This window comes from Canis aureus, chromosome X (genome assembly GCF_053574225.1).
Source record: "Canis aureus isolate CA01 chromosome X, VMU_Caureus_v.1.0, whole genome shotgun sequence".
NCBI classification, from domain to species: Eukaryota; Metazoa; Chordata; class Mammalia; order Carnivora; family Canidae; genus Canis; species Canis aureus.
In genome coordinates, this window is record NC_135649.1 from 116,772,134 (window position 1) to 116,790,396 (window position 18,263).

Genomic DNA, 18,263 nt, shown 5'->3' on the forward strand with positions numbered 1-18,263 from the left:
TCTGAGATGGTTATGTGCTTTGAGTTCCAGCAGACTGAGGTTTATCAGTTGAACGATTAAGCCAAGGATGAAGCCAACACAAGCTTGAAGTCTCCAAGGGGGTTTCTCACTGTGGTAGCTCAGCAAGGGGCTGGGCTGCCACATCCGGTGATTGAACCCGAGTTTTCCATTTATCCACAGAACAAGTTCTGTTCTTCCAGCTGCAGTGCAGGCCTGCCCACGGTACCCTGCCAGCGGCGTGTTTACACCCTGACCTGGAGGGACCAGCCAAGGGTGAGAAAGTGATTCGCTCTCCATGTCCATCTCATGCTTCTTTGGTTAGCTGAGAGTGGCCACGCATGCCGTGGATGGTCCTGGGGTTTTCAGGTCTCGTGGAGAAAACCATCCGTCTGTGGAGGCAAACCCATGTCAACTCGCAACCTATGCATTCAACGTTCCCACCCTCAATCCACCAAATTCCAAGACATAGAGAGCCCGCTACATGCTTTCAAACTATTTCTCATCTAGTGGATCACTGGTTAAATCTTTTATGTAAATAAATAGAAATGTTTTGTCATCTGGACTTGCAGCGCTGAACTAAAAATTACCTTCAGACAGTTGAACCATCTTTGGGGCGAATGTTAGTGAGGGCAGTGGTGGCCGCTTGTCTGTCAGAGATACCCAGAGGAGGGTTCTGGTTTGGCTTTCAGTAGATTTTAATGATAAAGCAATCAATGGAACAGCACTCTTTAAAAAAAAAAATCTCTCAACTGCCTATGTTGTCAGTGAGAGTCCCAAGAAGTGAATAAAATAGTTTGGTTTCATCTGCTGCCTGGTGGGCTCTCTCGTGGAAAGGCAGTTCTCCGCCGTGGGTTCTTAGGTGAGCACGGCCACCACCCCGCTGACCTCAGCCGAGCAAGTGAGGTGGTAGATAGGAAATAGCTTGGGCACTGGAGAGGGCACGGGGTCCCCCTCTAACACGTAGCATTTTACTATTAATTCATTTAAATAATACTGAATACTGTTTATCAAATCAATTCGAGAAGGGTCTCCAGCCCTACTGCCCCAGCTGCTAGAAAGACACCTTAGGTCCTCGTATCTTCCACTCACCTCTAGACCGTGATCAGGCACCGGAGGAGGTGTTGGCAGTGGCTCAGCTCCATGCCTGCTCCCTGTCCCCTTGACAGCTTTGCAGCCCCAGGCAAAGCGCATTCAGTTGCCCGGATCCGACCGGCTGCAGCTGGCGGGGCCTGCCGGCCTCCATGCAGCTGGGGCCCCAGGCGCCTCAAGGTCAGGACCACTGCCCTCAGCCTCTCCGCTAGGTCTAGGTCGGGCGTGGGGGTTCTCAGACTCACGGTTCCCTGGAGCACCCTTCACCGGGTCCCGTCCCAGAGGCCCTTGGGACAGCACAGCCAGCTGCGCAGTCGGTGACCTGAGCAGCCGCCCGGGACCTCCGCCCGCAGGCGGCCCGCGCTCCGCTTCTTGGTCTGCGGTCAGCACCTGGAAGTTCTCAGTACGTTTCCCCCGGGCCCCGCGGGGCCAGCCAGGGCGGTCAGCGTCCCGATGGAGCTGGACAATTTGCATTTCCAGCAAGCACCCCGGGGCCGAGTCCCCCACCTCGTCCTCTTGCCCCCAGCCCCGGCCCAGGGACGGCGGGCGGCCTCGGCGCCCAGTCCCCGCGCCTGGGGGCTAAGCCAGCGAGGCGTCGCCCGAAGCCCTTGCAGCCCCGCGGGCCCCAGGCCAGAGGCGGGTCACCGACGCGGCCGCGGCTCAGGGCGCGGGGACCTCCCACGCCGAGCCGGGCGCCCGCCGCTCCTGTCCGTGCACCGCATGTTGGCCGAGCCCGCGCCCCCCCCCCCCCCCGTGCGTGTTCTTTAGGACACGGGAGCGAGACGCGGGCGGAGTAATTGGGGTCTCGGGAGTGGGAATGCCACCAGCTGTGCAACAGTTCCCGGGAGGGGGGGGCAACAAAGCAGTCACCCGGGAGCTCTTCTTGTTGGCCCAGGTGCCTGTCCCGGGGACACCGCACATTTGCTTTAATGACCCGGGAAACCGGTCAACTAAACGGAACAATGGGCGCTGGCCCAGGCGTGTAACTCCTAGGCCTGGTCGGAACCCTGAGTCCAAGCCGAGCTCCCTGTTTGACACATTCAGTTCTTATTGTCTTTCTTTCTTTTTTTTTTTTTATAAAAGAAAATGTTATTTATTTATTCATGGGAGACCCAGAGAGAGAGAGACCCAGGCAGAGGGAGAAGCAGGCTCCATGCAGGGAGCCCGAGGCAGGATTCGATCCCAGGACCCCAGGGTCACGGCCTGAGCCCAAGGCAGATGCTCCACGGCTGAGTCACCCCCGCCCCTGCCGCCGCCGCCGGGTGCCTCGGTGTTTCTTGTTTTCATAGCAAAGTTTCCTCAACCAGAGTCAAATTCACAATGACAGACAAGTGTCCATGTGTTCTGCTTTCTGTTTCCCCCCACTAGAATTGGGGAGAATTTACCTCCCCCTTTAATTACATATGGAGGTCAAATAGCATCCCCCCCTCCTACCCAAAGCAAACTTTCCAGCAGAAAAGTCCTTTTATTTTTCCTTCCTTCACTGGAAGCCTAATGTTTCTGGAAAGTCACCCTCATGGCTGTTGTCTGCCTCTTTCCCATAAGATTGCCATCGGGTTAAAGAGGAGACAAGGAAAGGACTTATTTACTCCATGTGGCTTAGAAATTTCCTCAGCAAGAAGTGCTGGAGCCCCTGACTGCGTCAGGGACAAGCGAGCCGTATGGCAGAGGTTGGAATGCTTTCCTCGGGGACACTCAGCCCCAGGAGACCCCCCGGAGACCCGGGCCTAGGCTGGGTCCCCATGAGTGCCCACCCCCGGTGCCGCATGCACACAGCCACCTAGTCAGGAACAGATGGCTCTGGCACGTGCTTCCCTGCTTTAGGATCCCCAAGGACTTGTGTCATAGAATTAGACCAGAAGAAAGCAGAGACTAGGAAAGAGAAGTGAAGCTGCGTTGGGGGGGGCGGGGGGGGGAGACAAAAATGGGTTCTGGAACTTTTAATCTGTGATCATTTCCCTTTAAGATGTCAGGGCCACTGTTTTGAGGAAGGTAGAAAATACAGATGTTCCCAGGTAAGACTTCCAACAGTCTTTTCATGTTCCTGACGTCCTCATGTTCCTGTCCCTCTCACATTTTCACTGTTCTGTTGCTGTGACAACTCGTGCACATGTAAAACGTAGTGGATATGCTAATTAGCCTGTTCTGGATCAATTTGTGAAAGCTCTAGTGCCTTGTAGAGTCATTTCCGGAATATTAGAGTACAGTGGACTCTAGTGATGGTCATAGATTTTTCTTGTGGGCCTCTGCACGCCAAACTGTTATTCCCACCAGAAGCATCATCGTCCTCATCCTCATCCTCATCGCCGTCGTCATCATCACGGGAAAGATGGATTTACTCTCATGAAGTATTTGATTTTTTCATACTAAGGATGTGGGTGGGGGAGGAAACGCTCACAAAGCCATCACCAACCTCGTATAAAGTCGCGATCAGAGTTTCAGGTGAATGACTTTAAATTCAGGACACGGAGGGACGCAAGCGAATGACCCACGAGTTGTGCCTCGCTTAACACGTAGTGGGCGTCAGGCTTTAGTTTTCCGATGCAGCGGGATTGGCGCAGCAGGCATTTCAGGGCTGCCCCGTGGGGATCGCAGGGATCCGGGTCTGGCCCATCCTCCCCCGCCCTCCGCCTGGAAGGTTCCTGTCACAACTGTTGCCTTTCACTGCCCTCTGCTGGCCTTGCCGTGGAAGCGCTTCCACGTCTTGGCTGTACCAGCCTGCGAACAGCAACCCCGAGGGTCTTTCCGTTGCAGCCCCCGTGCCCATGCATTCTCCTCCTGTCATTTGTGTGGCGGTCGTGTGGTTTGCATCTGGTCACCAAGTGTGAACATACTCACGCCCTTGCAATTGTCTCCTTGCATTAGAAGCCCTGACATGTTGCGATCGGAAGTTTCCTTTTCTGTGGGAGGAAGGCACTCATCCACCGACTCCAACAAGGCCTCCAGCGGAGACCTCTCCCCCTATGACAACAACTCCCCAGTGCTGTCTGAGCGCTCCTTGCTGGCTATGCAAGAGGATGTGGCCCCGGGGGGCTCAGAGAAGCTTTACAAAGGGCCGGAGCAGTATGTACTGGTGAGCCACTTGCCATCGTCGAAATCAAGGGAGAGTTCTCCTGGACCAAGGCTTGGCAAAGGTGAGTGGCGCCCGCAGGCGCTGGCCCGATCACTAACTCCCATTGCAGGTGGCATGGTGCGGGCCCGGGGACCCTCTCATCATCTCTTCCTCGTGTCACATTTCTGTAACTCTGTGACACCTCCTGAGTCCTGTCCCAGGAAGAGGAAGGTGTGGGGTGAGCTCAGTCATGGTCTTGGAGGGTCCCCGCCGTCCCAGGCATCTGGGAAGCAGTCTCACGCCCCGAGAGCCTCCTTCCCCAAGCGTCTGAGCAACTTGCTGTGTCCTGGCCAGCGAGTTTGGATGCACATTTGCTAGACTAACATGTCACCCAGTTATTGCTGTCACTTTTATTAAGAGAACAAGCTGAACCCACTGTCTAAGGGGACATTGCGTTCCAGTGTTCCAAAGAGGCCTCCATGGGCCATGAAGATTTTTTAGCAAAATAAGCGTTCCGTGGTCAGATACATTAGGAGAACCCTGGGCTAGCCAAGCTAATGGTTTCTCGATTGCACAATTTCTCCAACTTTTTAAAGTGCTAATGGGCACCATTAATTTGCAAAATGGAAGGGAGAGTGTGATTTGCACTTATCCCCAAATTTATTTGAGCACCGAATGTTTGGTTCTGCACTTTCCCTCCACAGAGCAATTCCTTAGTGCCAGGACCAGGCAGGATGCTCTGAGTAATAAGTGGAAGACACAGCACAAAGTCTTGCTCTTTTATCCTGCATGTATAACTTAATCCAAAGAGACACCCCGAAAGGGCTGTGTTTTTTGCTGGAGTTTGTTTTGTTTTGTTGGTGTTTTAAAATCATAGCATGTTTATTTTTATTTTACAAGGATTCATGTCAAAAAACTAATTCTAAAAACTTGTAAGGAAAATAGTAACCCATGTTCCCTTCGAGCATAAAATCTATTTTTAAAATGTGAAACTTTAAAAAAAAAATAAAATAAAATGTGAAACTGATTTTTCCTGGTCCTCGTCCGGATGCATCCCTAAGTTTATATATTTGTTTTCAAAGCATAGCTACTTTCGAATTAAGCTTATTTTATGTAAAATCGTATCATTAGCATTTGCCATTTTGCTGACATTCTTCATGGCCACTACATGTTCCCGTTAAATCGGTGCATCATAGATTTCTAACTATTCCCTTTCTGATGTATATAAATGCTTTCTGATTTTTTTCCATCTTTTAAATTGAAGTTCGATTTGCCAACATATTGTATAACACCCAGTGCTCATCTTCAGTGCCCGTCACCCAGTCACCCCATCTCCTCTAATTTTTGCTCTTTTAAATTAGTGACAAATTTCCTGTATCTAATATTCTCTGCAATGACAACAACAACAAAAAGACACTCTGAAGAGAATTTTGGTGTCACATGGCATGTTTGGGTTTCTAAATACAAATTCAAAGAGAGATTATTAGACCACCTACCACTCAGAAAGCTTGATTCTTTCTCCCCAGGACAGTGTGTTGGCTTCGCAGTTTCTTAGCAGGTAGGCTAAGAAACACATTAGCTCTAATTTATTAGCAGGTAGACGAAAGCACATGTTCGCTCTGTCTGATTATCTTGGCCAACTTGAATTGAACACTGTGGTCCTCAATTTTGTATCCCAGGAGACATATGACAATGTCTGGAGGCCTGTGGGGCTGTCACAACCCAAGAGGAGGTGCTCCTGGTATGTAGACGGTAAAGCCCAGGCCTGCTGCTCAGCATCCCGCAGAACACAGGACGGCCCCACACAGACAAGGATCCGGCCCCAAATGTCACTGGTGCTGGGGCTGAGCAATCCTATCTAACCAGAACCTTCTCCCTGGAAATAACCTCACTCGGAGGGAACTAGAGACAGGCCGTTTTAGGATAACCTGACCAGAGCACTAGATTTGGAGTCAGTAACCGTGCTGCCACTTTCAATCTGCAGGACCTAATGTGAAAGATTGAGGTTTCTGGAGTCCTGTTTCTTCCTTGGATAAAAACGAAGGAGACAGCTGTATTAATTCTTAGAGTTTGGGGTGCCTGGGCGGCTCAGCGGTTGAGCCTCTGCCTTCGGCTTAGGACATGACCCTGGGGTCCTGGGTTCGAGTCTCACCTTGGGCTCCCCACATGGAGCCTGCTTCTCCCTCTGCCTGTGTCTGCCTCTCTCTCTGTGTGTGTCTCTCATGAATAAATGAAATATTTAAAAAAATTCTTAATCAGCTAATCCAGGCAAAGTCCTCAACACAGAACTTGGCAGGTAGTAAGCGCTCGCCAGTAACCACAACCTGCAGAGCGGTTCTCACCTGCCCCCTCCAGACTGGCCCCGGGGAAGCAGCCGGTAGACGGGCGCGTCAAGCGACACTCAGTGCGATCGCCTCACGGGCTCGTCGTGAGGCCTCCGGGAGGCAGAGAGGATGCCCTTGCTCCGTAAACATGTGGGCGAAGACAGGCAGGGATGCGTGTGTGGATGCCAGCAGCGGGGGGTTCCTGGGGGTGGGCTAGACACAGGGACTCTAACTACTTGAGGTCCCTCGGCCTCTTAGCACGATCGGAGCTGCTGTCTCCCGTCACCACTGTTCGTCCCCCGTCACTGCTCTGACACATGACACGTTTAGTGGTTTCAAACACACGCCTTTATTACCTTAGGGCTCTGGACTTCAGAAATCCAAAACAGGTCCACAGGGCTGCGACCTTTTGGGAGGCTCTAAGGAACAATCTGTTTCCTTGCTTTTTCCAGCTTCTAGAGGCCACCTGTGTTCTTTGGCTCATGGCCCTTCCTCCATCTATAAAGCCAGCAGCGTAACATCTTCTCTTCCACCTCCCCCTTATCAGGACCCTTGTGACTTCCCACCCAGATAATCCAGGATCATCTTCTCATCTTGAGACCCATAATTTTTTTTAAGATTTTATTTATTTTCTCATGAGAGACAGAGAGAGAGGCAGAGACACAGGCAGAGGGAGAAGCAGGCTCCCCACAGGGAGCCCGATGTGGGACTCGATCCCGGGACCCCGAGATCATCCCCTGAGCCGAAGGCAGACGCTCAACCACTGAGCCACCCAGAGGCCCCTTAAAACCCATAATTTAACCACATCTCTAAAGTCCGTTTGGCATAGAACATCTTTTACGGGTTCTGAGGATCCTGCCACAGACATCTTTGGGGGCCCTTATTCTGGGTACCACACCATTATAGAGAGAGCCTTTCTGTAAATCCCAAATGTAATAAGCTCCCCCCCCACCGGAAGGCACGTATGCATCATATCCTGTCTTGTATCCACCACAATCTTGAATGTGGTACTGTGTTACAAAAATATTTGTTTACTGATTTTTGCTCTTTACTTTTCATTGTGAGTGACATACCTCCCTCCGTATACTTTTTCCTAGGTATGTCGGAGGAGCCTTTCAATATCTGGGGAACTTGGCATTCAACATTAAAAAGTGGTTCCAAAGACCCAGGAATGACAGGTGATGTATTATCTTTTAAAGACCATTTATTGCATTTGCTTTTTAAATTAATTTTCTTTAATTTTTGCCTTACTGTCATCTTACGTACTTGTCAAATATTACCTAGAAAATGCTGAAACTAGGGGGGGAAACAGATAAAACTATACTTAGTCCTTCTGCCAAAATACGTCAACCTTTGGCTATCTTTCACTTCACTTCCTTTGCAAGAGTTTTTAAACGTAGCTACCGTCATTCTGTCCGTGCAACTTTATATTCTCTGTGTAACTTGCATTTCTCAGTTACTTGCCATTATTATTGCTAAGGGCCACGTAGTACTCCAGAGTGCAGATTCATAGCTTACAACCCATTTTTGTTTTTGGTCATTGTTTTTATAATAAGTTACACTGTCAGGAACCTCTTGCACATGTTTTTTGTTGTGTATCTTCAGTGATTAATAGATTCACAACGTTTTGGAAAGCAAGTCACAAATCCAGAATAGGGCAGGGGGCCAAAGTTATGCACCGTATCAAGCATCCAGGGGTACAGGTCACCTCGGTGGGCTGGCTTGTGCTCTGCGCGCTGCAGACGGCCGGGGTGTCTCATTGGGCCGTGCATGGTGCTATGGTCCCGTCGGTATTGCGGATCATTGGGTTTGCATTTTTGCTAATTTGAAAACAAAATGGGGGGCACCTGGGTGACCCAGTCAGTGAAGTGTTTGCCTTTGGCTCAGGCAGTGATCCCGGGGTCCTGGGATCGAGTCCCACATCGGGCTCCCCCCTCAGGGAGCCTGCCTCTCCCTCTGCCTGTGTCTCTGCCTCTCTCTCTGTGTCGCTCATGAGTAAATAAATGCAATCTTAAAAAAAAAATCTAGGTTGACAGCCAACCTGTCAGCCTAGACATCTGTACGCGGAGCTGCTCCACGAATCGTGCCAGTAGCCAGAGCGTTGTCATTTCTTTTACTAGGGGATAGTCTACCTTGGGCAGTGGCTTGAAGAGTGTCCTGTGCCTTTTCCATTCTGGAAGCTGGCGGTGGAAGGGAATAACAGGACACGGCCCAACAGGGACTCTCCGAACTAACTCCATCTCCCGCCCTTCTCTCTGGCTTCCAGGTTCCTATGGAGACATTTTTGAAAGCAGCTCCCTACGCCCGGGGCCGTGCTCCCTCTCTCAAGGGAACCTGTCCCCGAACTGGCCCCGGTGGCAGGGGAGCCCCCCAGAACTGGAAAGTGGCACGCAGGCCATCCGGAGGACTCAGACCACGGCCACCGTGGGGGGGTGCGGGGCCTGCCCTCCGGGGTCCCGCGTGTGCAGCACGCCCCACATCCGGGGCGGCAGAAGGTCGGAGCAGGCCGCACCCAAGGCAGAGCAGTACTTGACTCTGAGCAGCGCCGAAGACCTCACCGAGAGTGAGCTGGATGTGGCCTGGCTGCAGAGCAGAGCCAAGCCTTCGCACCAGAGACCTCTCGAGAGTGAGAAGCATGACAAGAGGCCTCCTCCTCCTTATCCTGGTCCAGGGAAGCCAGCTTTGGCCTCTTCCCACCAGCCTGCAGAGCCACTGTTGTGGAGGCCTCAGAGGCCCGAAGAAGGTTCCAGAACAGCTTTGGAAGAGGGAAGCCAAACAGCTGAGCGAGAGCATCAGGCCGCTGAGCAGAAACTGAGCAGTGCCTACTCCAGTTCCGCCAGCGACCAGAACAGTAAGACTTTGGGTGAACCCAACTGGCTCGATTGGCAGAGGGAGCGGTGGCAAATCTGGGAGCTCTTATCGACCGACAACCCCGATGCCCTTCCGGAAACGCTGGTATGAGCCCACCCAAGCTTGCGCCCCCACATCCCAAACAGCCTTCTCTCACTCAGTAGGGAAAAAAGTTGGTGTTGGACAATTGGACACTTACTTAGCTTTCTTCTTTAACACTTAAAAAAAAAATCACACAGGAGAAACCCAGTTCACTTAAAGATATAGAGCACTCGTACCCTGGCCATTTATAATACAGTTCTATTGCATAGCCAGCCGTAGGACAAAACAAAAACAAAAAAGGATGGTGATATCCAATCTATTAACTATTCACGTTGGCTCTGTAGAAGATACAACTCTCGCTTCTATATAGCTTAGTCGTATTTATGTGACTTCAGTTTTGACTGTTGTATATTCTGTAACAGATTATGTATGATAATCATATATGTTATATTCACAGAAACAGAAAGAACAATTTTTTTTAAATCACTTCACTTATAGTAAGTAACGAGATTCTATAGAACGTTCTAGAATATGCACAAGCAGGTTTCTGTGCTTTTGCCATAGCTTTTTAAGTGAAGACAGCCCTTCCTTCAATGCTTAGGGGGAAACACTAACAAGACAAACAAAACAGAATATGCCAAGCCATATTTTTATATAGTAGTGAGATACAGAAAAACATGTAGTCACCGAACGCTTTTTCTTATTGAATATGTTTTAAGGAAAATGTTGAATTTGATACATTATGGAATATATTTTTAGAGTCTGTTTAGAAAGGATTCAGTTAATCAAACAAGAGAAAGGCCGTGCCTAACAAAGAAAGAATAATTAAGAAGTTCCCATCTTAGATCAAATTCAGTTTTATAGAGACCATATATAATATATATTTATAATGTATAATTTTTATGTATTTTTCAAAACCACAAACTGGAACCCAACTATAAAGTGTTTAAGCATCCAAACAGAGAATTCAAATTACAGAACCAAGTTTTTCCTTTGGCCCCGTAGTCAGTATTACCCAAATTTTATGCGATGCTTTGTGAAGTAAGTCATGTTTGGAAAAAAACTACAGCTTTGTATTTACATCGTGCCAAAAGCTGAAGACTTGTTTTCTTCCGTAATTTTGTGTGTGTATCGTACAATGCTCCTACCAGCCTATCAGCAGTTTCAAGTTTTTCAACCGCAAAACCAATTCTGACCAGCAGGTGGCGATTCGCTTCAGTGTTTCGAGATTTTTTTTTTTCCACTTCATAAGGGAATGTGTATTATAGAAAAAGATTTTTTTTTTTAATGAAACATGCTACTCTTAATTCTCATGTCGACAGTGACATTTTCAGTGGTGTTTCTTAAAGTTCTATCTTGTGCCATGATGAATAAAAAGTTAAACAAAGGCTTTGTTCCCTGGCATTAAATCTTGTGACTGAGGCGCTCCCCACTCGGTTCCAGACGTGCACCTCGCTCCCCGCAAGGGCAGGTGCGCTGCAGGCAGACGGAGCACGCGCAGCCGGAGAGCCCTGGGCCGCGCGGGGTGTGGGGATGCACTGGTGCGCCCGGAACTTCATGATGATTGTTCGGTGCAGTGACGGCTGACTGTCCCTCCGTTGAAACTCAGCGTCCTGGAGGACGCACACAGGCCCTGTAGGGCACGTGGGTCCTGAAGACCCTAGATGCTTCTTTGTTTCAGGGCCAAGATAAGGAGGTCCAGACGCGGTCTCCCTGGTCTCTTTCTGGGCGCACGAAGGGGCCGCCTTCAGGCTGTGCCTCCGCTGGGGCCCAGGAAGGATTTGCCCACCAGGCCCCGGTTCGCCCCGGTTCTCCCCAGTTCTCCCCGGCTGCCCACACCCGCCCGCGGCCACAGGCTCTACACAAACACTGCTTGATTGTGGATCGCAAGTGGCTTTGCGGTGCCAGCCCCTCTCCTCCTAGTCCTGCTCCCTGTGTAAACACACAGACTTGGAGCCTGACATCATCTGCCCGGTTTTTTCCCCCCACTCAGGACTCAACTGCCACGTGTGGGACCCTCGTCCACCCGGCTCTTGCCCTCCTGGGCCTATTTTTTTTAAAACCTCCAGACCAAATGGCCCTGATGGTTGGCGTCTGTGACACAAAGGGTAACGACAGGTCTGTCTGTTGATAGGTCTAGAAAAAAACAGGGCTCAGGGTGTCCTTTAAATAATTAAACTCGTGTGTGTGTGTGTGTGTGTGCATGTGTGATGAACAGCATTCACTCCCCCTTTCTCTTTGTGGGGCTGACCCAGTGGCTGTAGCTTTAGCTTCATCAGTGAAAGCTAGGTTTTTGGATGCCCTTATGTTGAAAATACGCTGTTTTAAGACACACACGTGTAAGACCTAAGGACCTGAGTGGAAATTGAAGTAATCTAGAATGCTTATAAATGAGACAGTACCCAACAAGCAAAACATAAAACTCAAACTCTCCGTGGTTGGGTAAAGCCACGTAGCAGGCCGCTCGCTCCCTGGTCCGCCGAGCAGAGCGTGCCTACGAGCAGGAGGAGGCTCGGTGCCCCGATGTCTCCGCATCTCTGAACACTCACTCACCGTGGGTCTCAGGCAGCGGGGCCAGAATGACGGTGGCAGAAACGGCCAAACGTGAATTTGTCTTGATCCATCTAAGTGGCTATTAACATCTACATTTGTTGTGGTTTTGTATAGGAAAAAAAAAATCTCTTGTCCCCATGGAGTTGGGGCAAATGAAGAAAATTCTAAATAAGCCCAGCTTGCTTCTTTTCTCACACACGCTTTGCCACACATGTGCTTGGCAGAGGGACAGCGTTGAATGAAAGGTAAGGAGACGCCGGAACAACGTCCAGGCCTGTGGCACAGTCGCTGATAAGCAGATGGGGGTGGGGGGAACACTCTGAGGAACAGGGAGGAAAGGAAGTGGCTGGAAGAGAGGCCCACGGAGGTTAAGGCAGGACCCCAGCTCGGCCAGACAGGATTTTAAAACAGGACTAAATCAGCAGCAAATGTTCAAGAGAAAACTGCAAAGCAAATGAAAATTCCAGTAACGCTTGAGAATGTTCCACCAGTTGAGGCAACAGACGGTGACTGGGGAGATGGGAGACGGCAGGGGGTACGTCCCTGCCCAGTGAGGCCCGCGTGCACCCAGGCACATGCAGCTCCGGCCCCGGAGGTTGCAGAAGGGTCAGGAGATCCTCAAAACTGCCCTCAGGCAACATGGGTTCGGCCCAGAGTGACCAGCCGGTCCCCAGTTGCCCAGGACGTGCCAGGTTCAACGGTAAAGTCCCACGTCCCGGGGCCCAGGCCAGCGCTGAGCTGGCGGGGAGAGGGTGCTGGGGGGGGGCGCTACCTTGGCAGCTCTTGGGTAGGGCCGCCAGATAAGCTGGAGGACCCTCAGGGCAGCTGTCACATAAATGGGTGCTTGTGTGTGAGTGGAAGTATGTCCTGGGCCATATCTGAGATGTACTTGCATTAAAAAAAAAAAAAAAAAAAAAAAGACTTCTGGCCCCAGATACGACCGGGACATACCTACAGTGAGAAGGACCCAAAAGTCATTAATTGTCTGACAATCTGCTAAGTCTGACCATCCGCATCTGCAGCTTTGACATCACACCCGGTCCCCCGTGGCGTGACATGGCCCCTGAATATGGCACGGAGCTCGCCAGCCCCGCGGGGCCACCTGCGCGCCTCGACTCCCCGCAGGCTGCCTCTCGCCTGGGTCTCCCGTGGCTGCGGCCGCACGGGGCCGTGGGTTCCCTTCGGCTCCCTCCTCCCCGCCCCACCCCCGTGGTCTGTGATCCACACCTGTCTCAGGTGCTCCCCTGCTTAAGAACCACGGAGGGCCTCCCGCCCACGTCCACGCTCCTCCCGAGAACACCGGAGCGCCACACGACCCAGCCCAAGCTCCCCTGCGCCCACCGGCCCTGCCCGCCCCGGGGACACCCGCTCGCCGCTCTGTTCCGGGCGCTCGGGTGCTCCCCTCCGCTTTCCCTATTCCCCCGAAGCCTCCCCGGCTAACGGCTAACGGCAGCTTGAGGCTTCCCCTCCCACGGACGCCGAGTCAGGAGGCCTTCGGGCACTTGGCGCACTTTGCAGGTGTCGCTGTGCACGTGGCTTATCTGGAGGCGCCCCCCCCCCCCCGCCCCATCCTCCGCCGCAGGGCCTGTGTGCGCGTTTGGCCTTTGCTAGACGCTGGCCGAGCGCACGCGTGTGCACAGGCTCGAGCGGTTCACCCGGAGAAAACGCCCGAGACCGCCGACCGCCCTGCAGGTGCAGAGATACAGGCCTGTCTTCCAAACAAAACGGCTTCGGAAGAACTGGGGCGGCAGCCTGGGGAGAAGCTGCTGGCAAGCACAGACACCCTGTCTCCTAACCAGCCACGCCCTGCATAGACGCGGAGCCCAGCTCTGTAAAATCTGGGACGGAGAGGGCGGGGGGAGGGCTCAGATATGTTGCCTTTCCATTCTTTTTTTTTTTTAGATTTTATTTATTTATTCATGAGAGACACAGAGAGAGGCAGAGACACAGGCAGAGGGAGAAGCGGGCTTCATGCAGGGAGCCCAACGTGAGACTCGATCCTGGGACCCCAGGGTCACGCCCTGAGCAGAAGGCAGACGCTCAACTGCTGAGCCCCCAGACGGCCGGCCCTTGCCTTTCCATTCTTAAGAAAAAAGATTTAGTAGGAAACGTGGCCAGTAAATGTACATTCGCATGCTCCGTGGTGGGTGCTCGCTTAATGATGGAAAGAACGATGACCTCCCAAAGGGCGGGCTTCGGGGTCGGAGAGGCCAGGGGCCGAGTCCTGGCTTTGTCACCCATGAGCTGGGGGACCTTGGGCCAGCCCCATCACTTCCCTGACTCTCCGCTTGCTCAGGGCCGAACAAGGCCCAGTCCTCAGGATTGTCCCCGGGGCTAAGGGGGAAACAGCCGAGAGCAGCGCTGAATTCATACTCCACGGGTCGCAGCGAATTGGCTCCCGCGTGAGATCACCTGGGAAGACGCAAACTGGGACCCAGTGCCGCGGAACGCACGTGCTGTTAACTAACGGTCAGCGACTCCATCGGCTCGAGGGCAAGTGTGTTCCTCGGCAACCCATTCAACCCCCGCCAGCAACAGGCAGGAACCATGACTATCCTCTCTTGCCAGGGGGCGCAGGTGGCTCAGAGCGGCGTCAGATGTGTTGACCCAGGTCACACAACTACAGGGTGGCAGGAGCAGCATTGGGGGATTTGGTGGGGGGCCATCCAGTTGTGCCAACCTGCCATGTGGATAATTCAGAGTGGCGTGAACAAAGCTCTGTGGCCCTCGGAGCCCTGGCCTCTTTCATGAAGGACAGGGGCTCAGCCGGACCCTCCGCAGGGGAGGGGCTCCTGCGTCTGGGATGACAGCTGAGTGGAAAGGGGGACACGCCCTCCGATGCGCGCTGGTGGTGCTGGGAGGAAGCCGTCATTTGTTCGCATACAAGTAAGTTGCCCACATTTGCTCAGAGGCTGTAGAGGACGAAACACCTTTCCTCCTACCCTTTTAGGTGTCCTTACCGGGGCCTGTGAACTAAACTAGCAAGAGACCCCTTAGGAGGACAACAGGCTTCATCTCCTGTGCATGATGGGAGCCAGCAAGAGAGTAGCGGGCTCCCTAAGGGGCTAGAGTCAGAGGGTTACATATCTAACCTCGTAGAGAGAAGCTGGGAGAAACGGCTTCCATGAGAAAAACGGGTTTTGGGGAGAAAGGGTGGGAGAAAAGAAGGCTTGTGAAGATCGTCCAGGTAGGAGTGATTTTCCCATCTCCCTCAGGACCATCAAACTCCTCTGGAGAAGAGACTTGCGGTGGCTTCGTTGCCAAGGAGCTGCCGCTCTCAGGTGCGGGACCTCTGAGGTTTGCATCGGCACCGGTTGGATGGCAAATGCCATCCTCGGGACGAAGGCCTTCTGCCAACGCGGGGTTCCAGCGGGTCTCCACGGCAGGAGTTAGAGAAGGAGTTAGAGACCTGCTCCTTCCCGCAAGAGACAAACAGGTTGGGGCAGCGTCGGAGCCTCCTTACGTCCAGTGACTCTGCTTGGGAGAGCCAGGCTGGAGGGGGACACGAGGGCAGTGAGCCACCCTGCCCCCTCCCCTCCCACCAGGTTTGTCCTCGCCCAACATGGATCCACGGCCCGCTCTCTGCGTGTGGCAGCGGCGCCACGTCATCCTTCCTAGGCCCACCTCATCCATCTACCAGTCCCCTTCCTGTTTTTTTTCTTTTTTTAAAAAGATGTTCTTTATTCTTTTTTAAAAAAATATTTATGATATATATATAGAGAGAGATTGAGAAGGGCAGAGACAGAGGCAGGCTCCATGCTGGGAGCCCGACGTGGGACTCGATCCCGGGTCTCCAGGATCGCACCCTGGGCTGAAGGCGGCGCTAAACCCCTGAGCCACCCAGGGATCCCCTTATTTATTTATTCATGAGAGACACAGACAGAGGCAGAGACACAGGGAGAGGGAGAAGAGGCTCCCCGCGGGCCACCATGCGAGAGTTGATCCTGGGAATCCAGGATCCCGCCCTGAGCCCCCCAGGTGTCCCCTTGGCTGGCCTTTTATAGAGAACCTGACTGGGGAGTTGATGGCCTTGAGATTTCTTGTGCCGTCTTGAGTGAATGACATAGGGCTTTTTGGGTCTGGTGAGTCTCTGATTACTTGGTAGACGTCAGAGGAAGACACTCCCTAACACTTGGGGCCAGGAGGCCCGATCTACTACCTTCTCTCTGGTTTTGTTGCATCTGGGTGTCCCTGGGATTTCCGGGAGCCGGGTTCTGGGGCCTTCCCCTTATCTTTCCCCGCCTAGCCCTGTCCCTTACCCAAGGACACAGGGAGCCACAGCTTAGATTTGGGAGCACGGGAGCCTAATCATAACCTTCATTTTTCTCTGGTGGGACTTGCGTTTTAAATAAACCAAACGTCTACCCTGCCACGTTTCTAGTTTTCAAAAGGTCAAAGACTGCTACGTGCCTTGTTCCTTGATCTTAAATAATAGGAGCCTGCTGCGAGCAAGCACACCAGTGCCTGCTAATCCTTCCATGAACCCCAAACAGGAAGGGCCCCTGCTGTGCCCCCAGGGCGCACTGATTTCTTTACTGAGTCACCAAAGCAGTTGGTGGGAGATGTGGGTGGAGGGCACCCCGCGTGTAGTATGTCTTAGGGCTTCTTTTATGCCCAGCCTCCCCCTTGAACCATCCTTTCCTTGTTGATGATGATGAGCTGATGGCTGACACTCGTGGAGCAAGCCCCCCACCCCAGGGCTGCACAACTCTCACAGGTGGGCGCTACCGTGACTGTGTGCCCCCCCCATCCCTAGGATGGTGGTATGAGGAGGTGGGGCCTTTGGGAGGTGCTTAGGTCATGAGGGTGGAGCCTCGTGATGAGAGGGGGTCTGTGTGAAGGAGGCTCCAGCGTGCTCTCTGGCCCCTTCCTGTGAGGCACCCAGAAGCCGCGCCTCCGCACCGGGCACTGAGCTGCAGCGCCTGGACCTTGGACCTCGTACGTTGTGTTGTTCGTAAGTCGCCAGTCCGCGGCATCTTGTGATAGCAGCCTGAGCAGACTGAAGCAGTTCATTCTTTGTGCGGCTGAGAGAGCTGAGACCTAGAGATACCAGGATCACAGGGCGTGTGACGGTCCGAGCTGCGACTCTAAGCCAGCTGTCTGCTTCCACGACTCGCGTGTTTTTAAATTGAGGTATAACCGACCAATGGCATTAGTTTCCGGTGTATAATGTAATGATTTGAAATTTGTATGTTTGGAGAAATGATCGCCACGGTAAGTCTAGTTAACATCCATCACCACGCAGTTATAGAATTTTTCTTTTTGTAATTTTTAAGATCCACTCTCTTAGCAACTTCTAAATGTGCTATGTAGAATTGCGTAAGACTTACATTCTTGTGATATTTTATAAAATTTGCACCTCTTGATCCCCCTTCACAAATTTCACCAACACCACCCACGCCCCTGTGATGTTTGGCAACCGCTAATCTATTCTTTGTACCTACGAGCTCAGTGTTTTTTTTTTTTCCATCGTTTTTTTAGATTCTACATGTGAGATCATCTGCTGTTTGTCTTTCTCCTTATTTCAACCATGTTGTCACAAATGGCAGGATATCCTTCGTTTTTATGGGTGATAGTCCATTGTATATCTACACCATATTTTCTTCATTCATTCATTCGTTGGTGGACACTTCGGTTGTTTCTGTGTCTTGGCTACTATAAATAACGCTTCAGGGAACATGGGGGCGTCTGTCTTTTGGAGGACATGCGTTCTTTGTCACCACACATGGCCTTAAGCCTGTGAAGACACAAATGGTCACAGTACAAGTGCCACAGTCACTGTAGAGGGGGGCATGAAGTGTGCACCTCTTCACTGTAGCTAGGAAGGTATAACTCTGGTAGAGGATGAACTGCTTTGGTGACTCAGTAAAGAAATAAGTAACTGTATATTCAAAAATACGTAAGTGAAGTTGCACCCCCTAGATTACCACAGGCCATCTTTAAATTGGGATTCTAGAACTTACCACAATTTCAATTATAGACTGTCCCTCAAAAGACTGAGTACCTTGCTGCTCAGGGCTGCCCCTTTTGCTACTGTCTTTTCCAGGGGTGGTTGGAGGGCTACTGATCTTGTCCTCAGTTTTGCTCAACAGTTTCCTGCAGAGGTGCTTTTTCTCAAGAACTAATATAGCTCTTTAGAAGGGGGGAATCCCTGCCTAGGGCTCCGTTTTCAGTTGCCAGTTACAACACTTTGTTTCCCATAGCGATGCCTTATCCTACACTTATTCAAGTAACACTGAGGACCAAAAAAAATGCCAAGTGATTATTTTTCTCGGTAGTTTAAAATGAGATTCACAGTGAAAATGGCTGCTAGCAGGGAGACAAGAGCATCACTTCTGTCAAGATCCTCTCTG

At 51.8% G+C, this 18,263-nt stretch overlaps 1 protein-coding gene across 4 annotated transcripts in view; it reads left to right on the top strand.

Moving 5' to 3' along the window:
• Nucleotides 1–10,744, top strand: part of ARHGAP6 (Rho GTPase activating protein 6) — a 481,194-nt gene extending 470,450 nt beyond the window's left edge. For all 4 annotated transcript variants that reach the window (XM_077889547.1, XM_077889549.1, XM_077889548.1 and 1 more), the window contains exons 11-13: nt 3,955–4,223; nt 7,563–7,643; nt 8,732–10,744. In XM_077889547.1, coding sequence (XP_077745673.1) covers nt 3,955–4,223; nt 7,563–7,643; nt 8,732–9,426 — 1,045 coding nt within the window. In that variant the 3' untranslated portion in view covers nt 9,427–10,744. The remainder of the gene's footprint in view (nt 1–3,954; nt 4,224–7,562; nt 7,644–8,731) is intronic.
• The last annotated feature ends 7,519 nt before the right edge of the window (nt 10,745–18,263 follow it).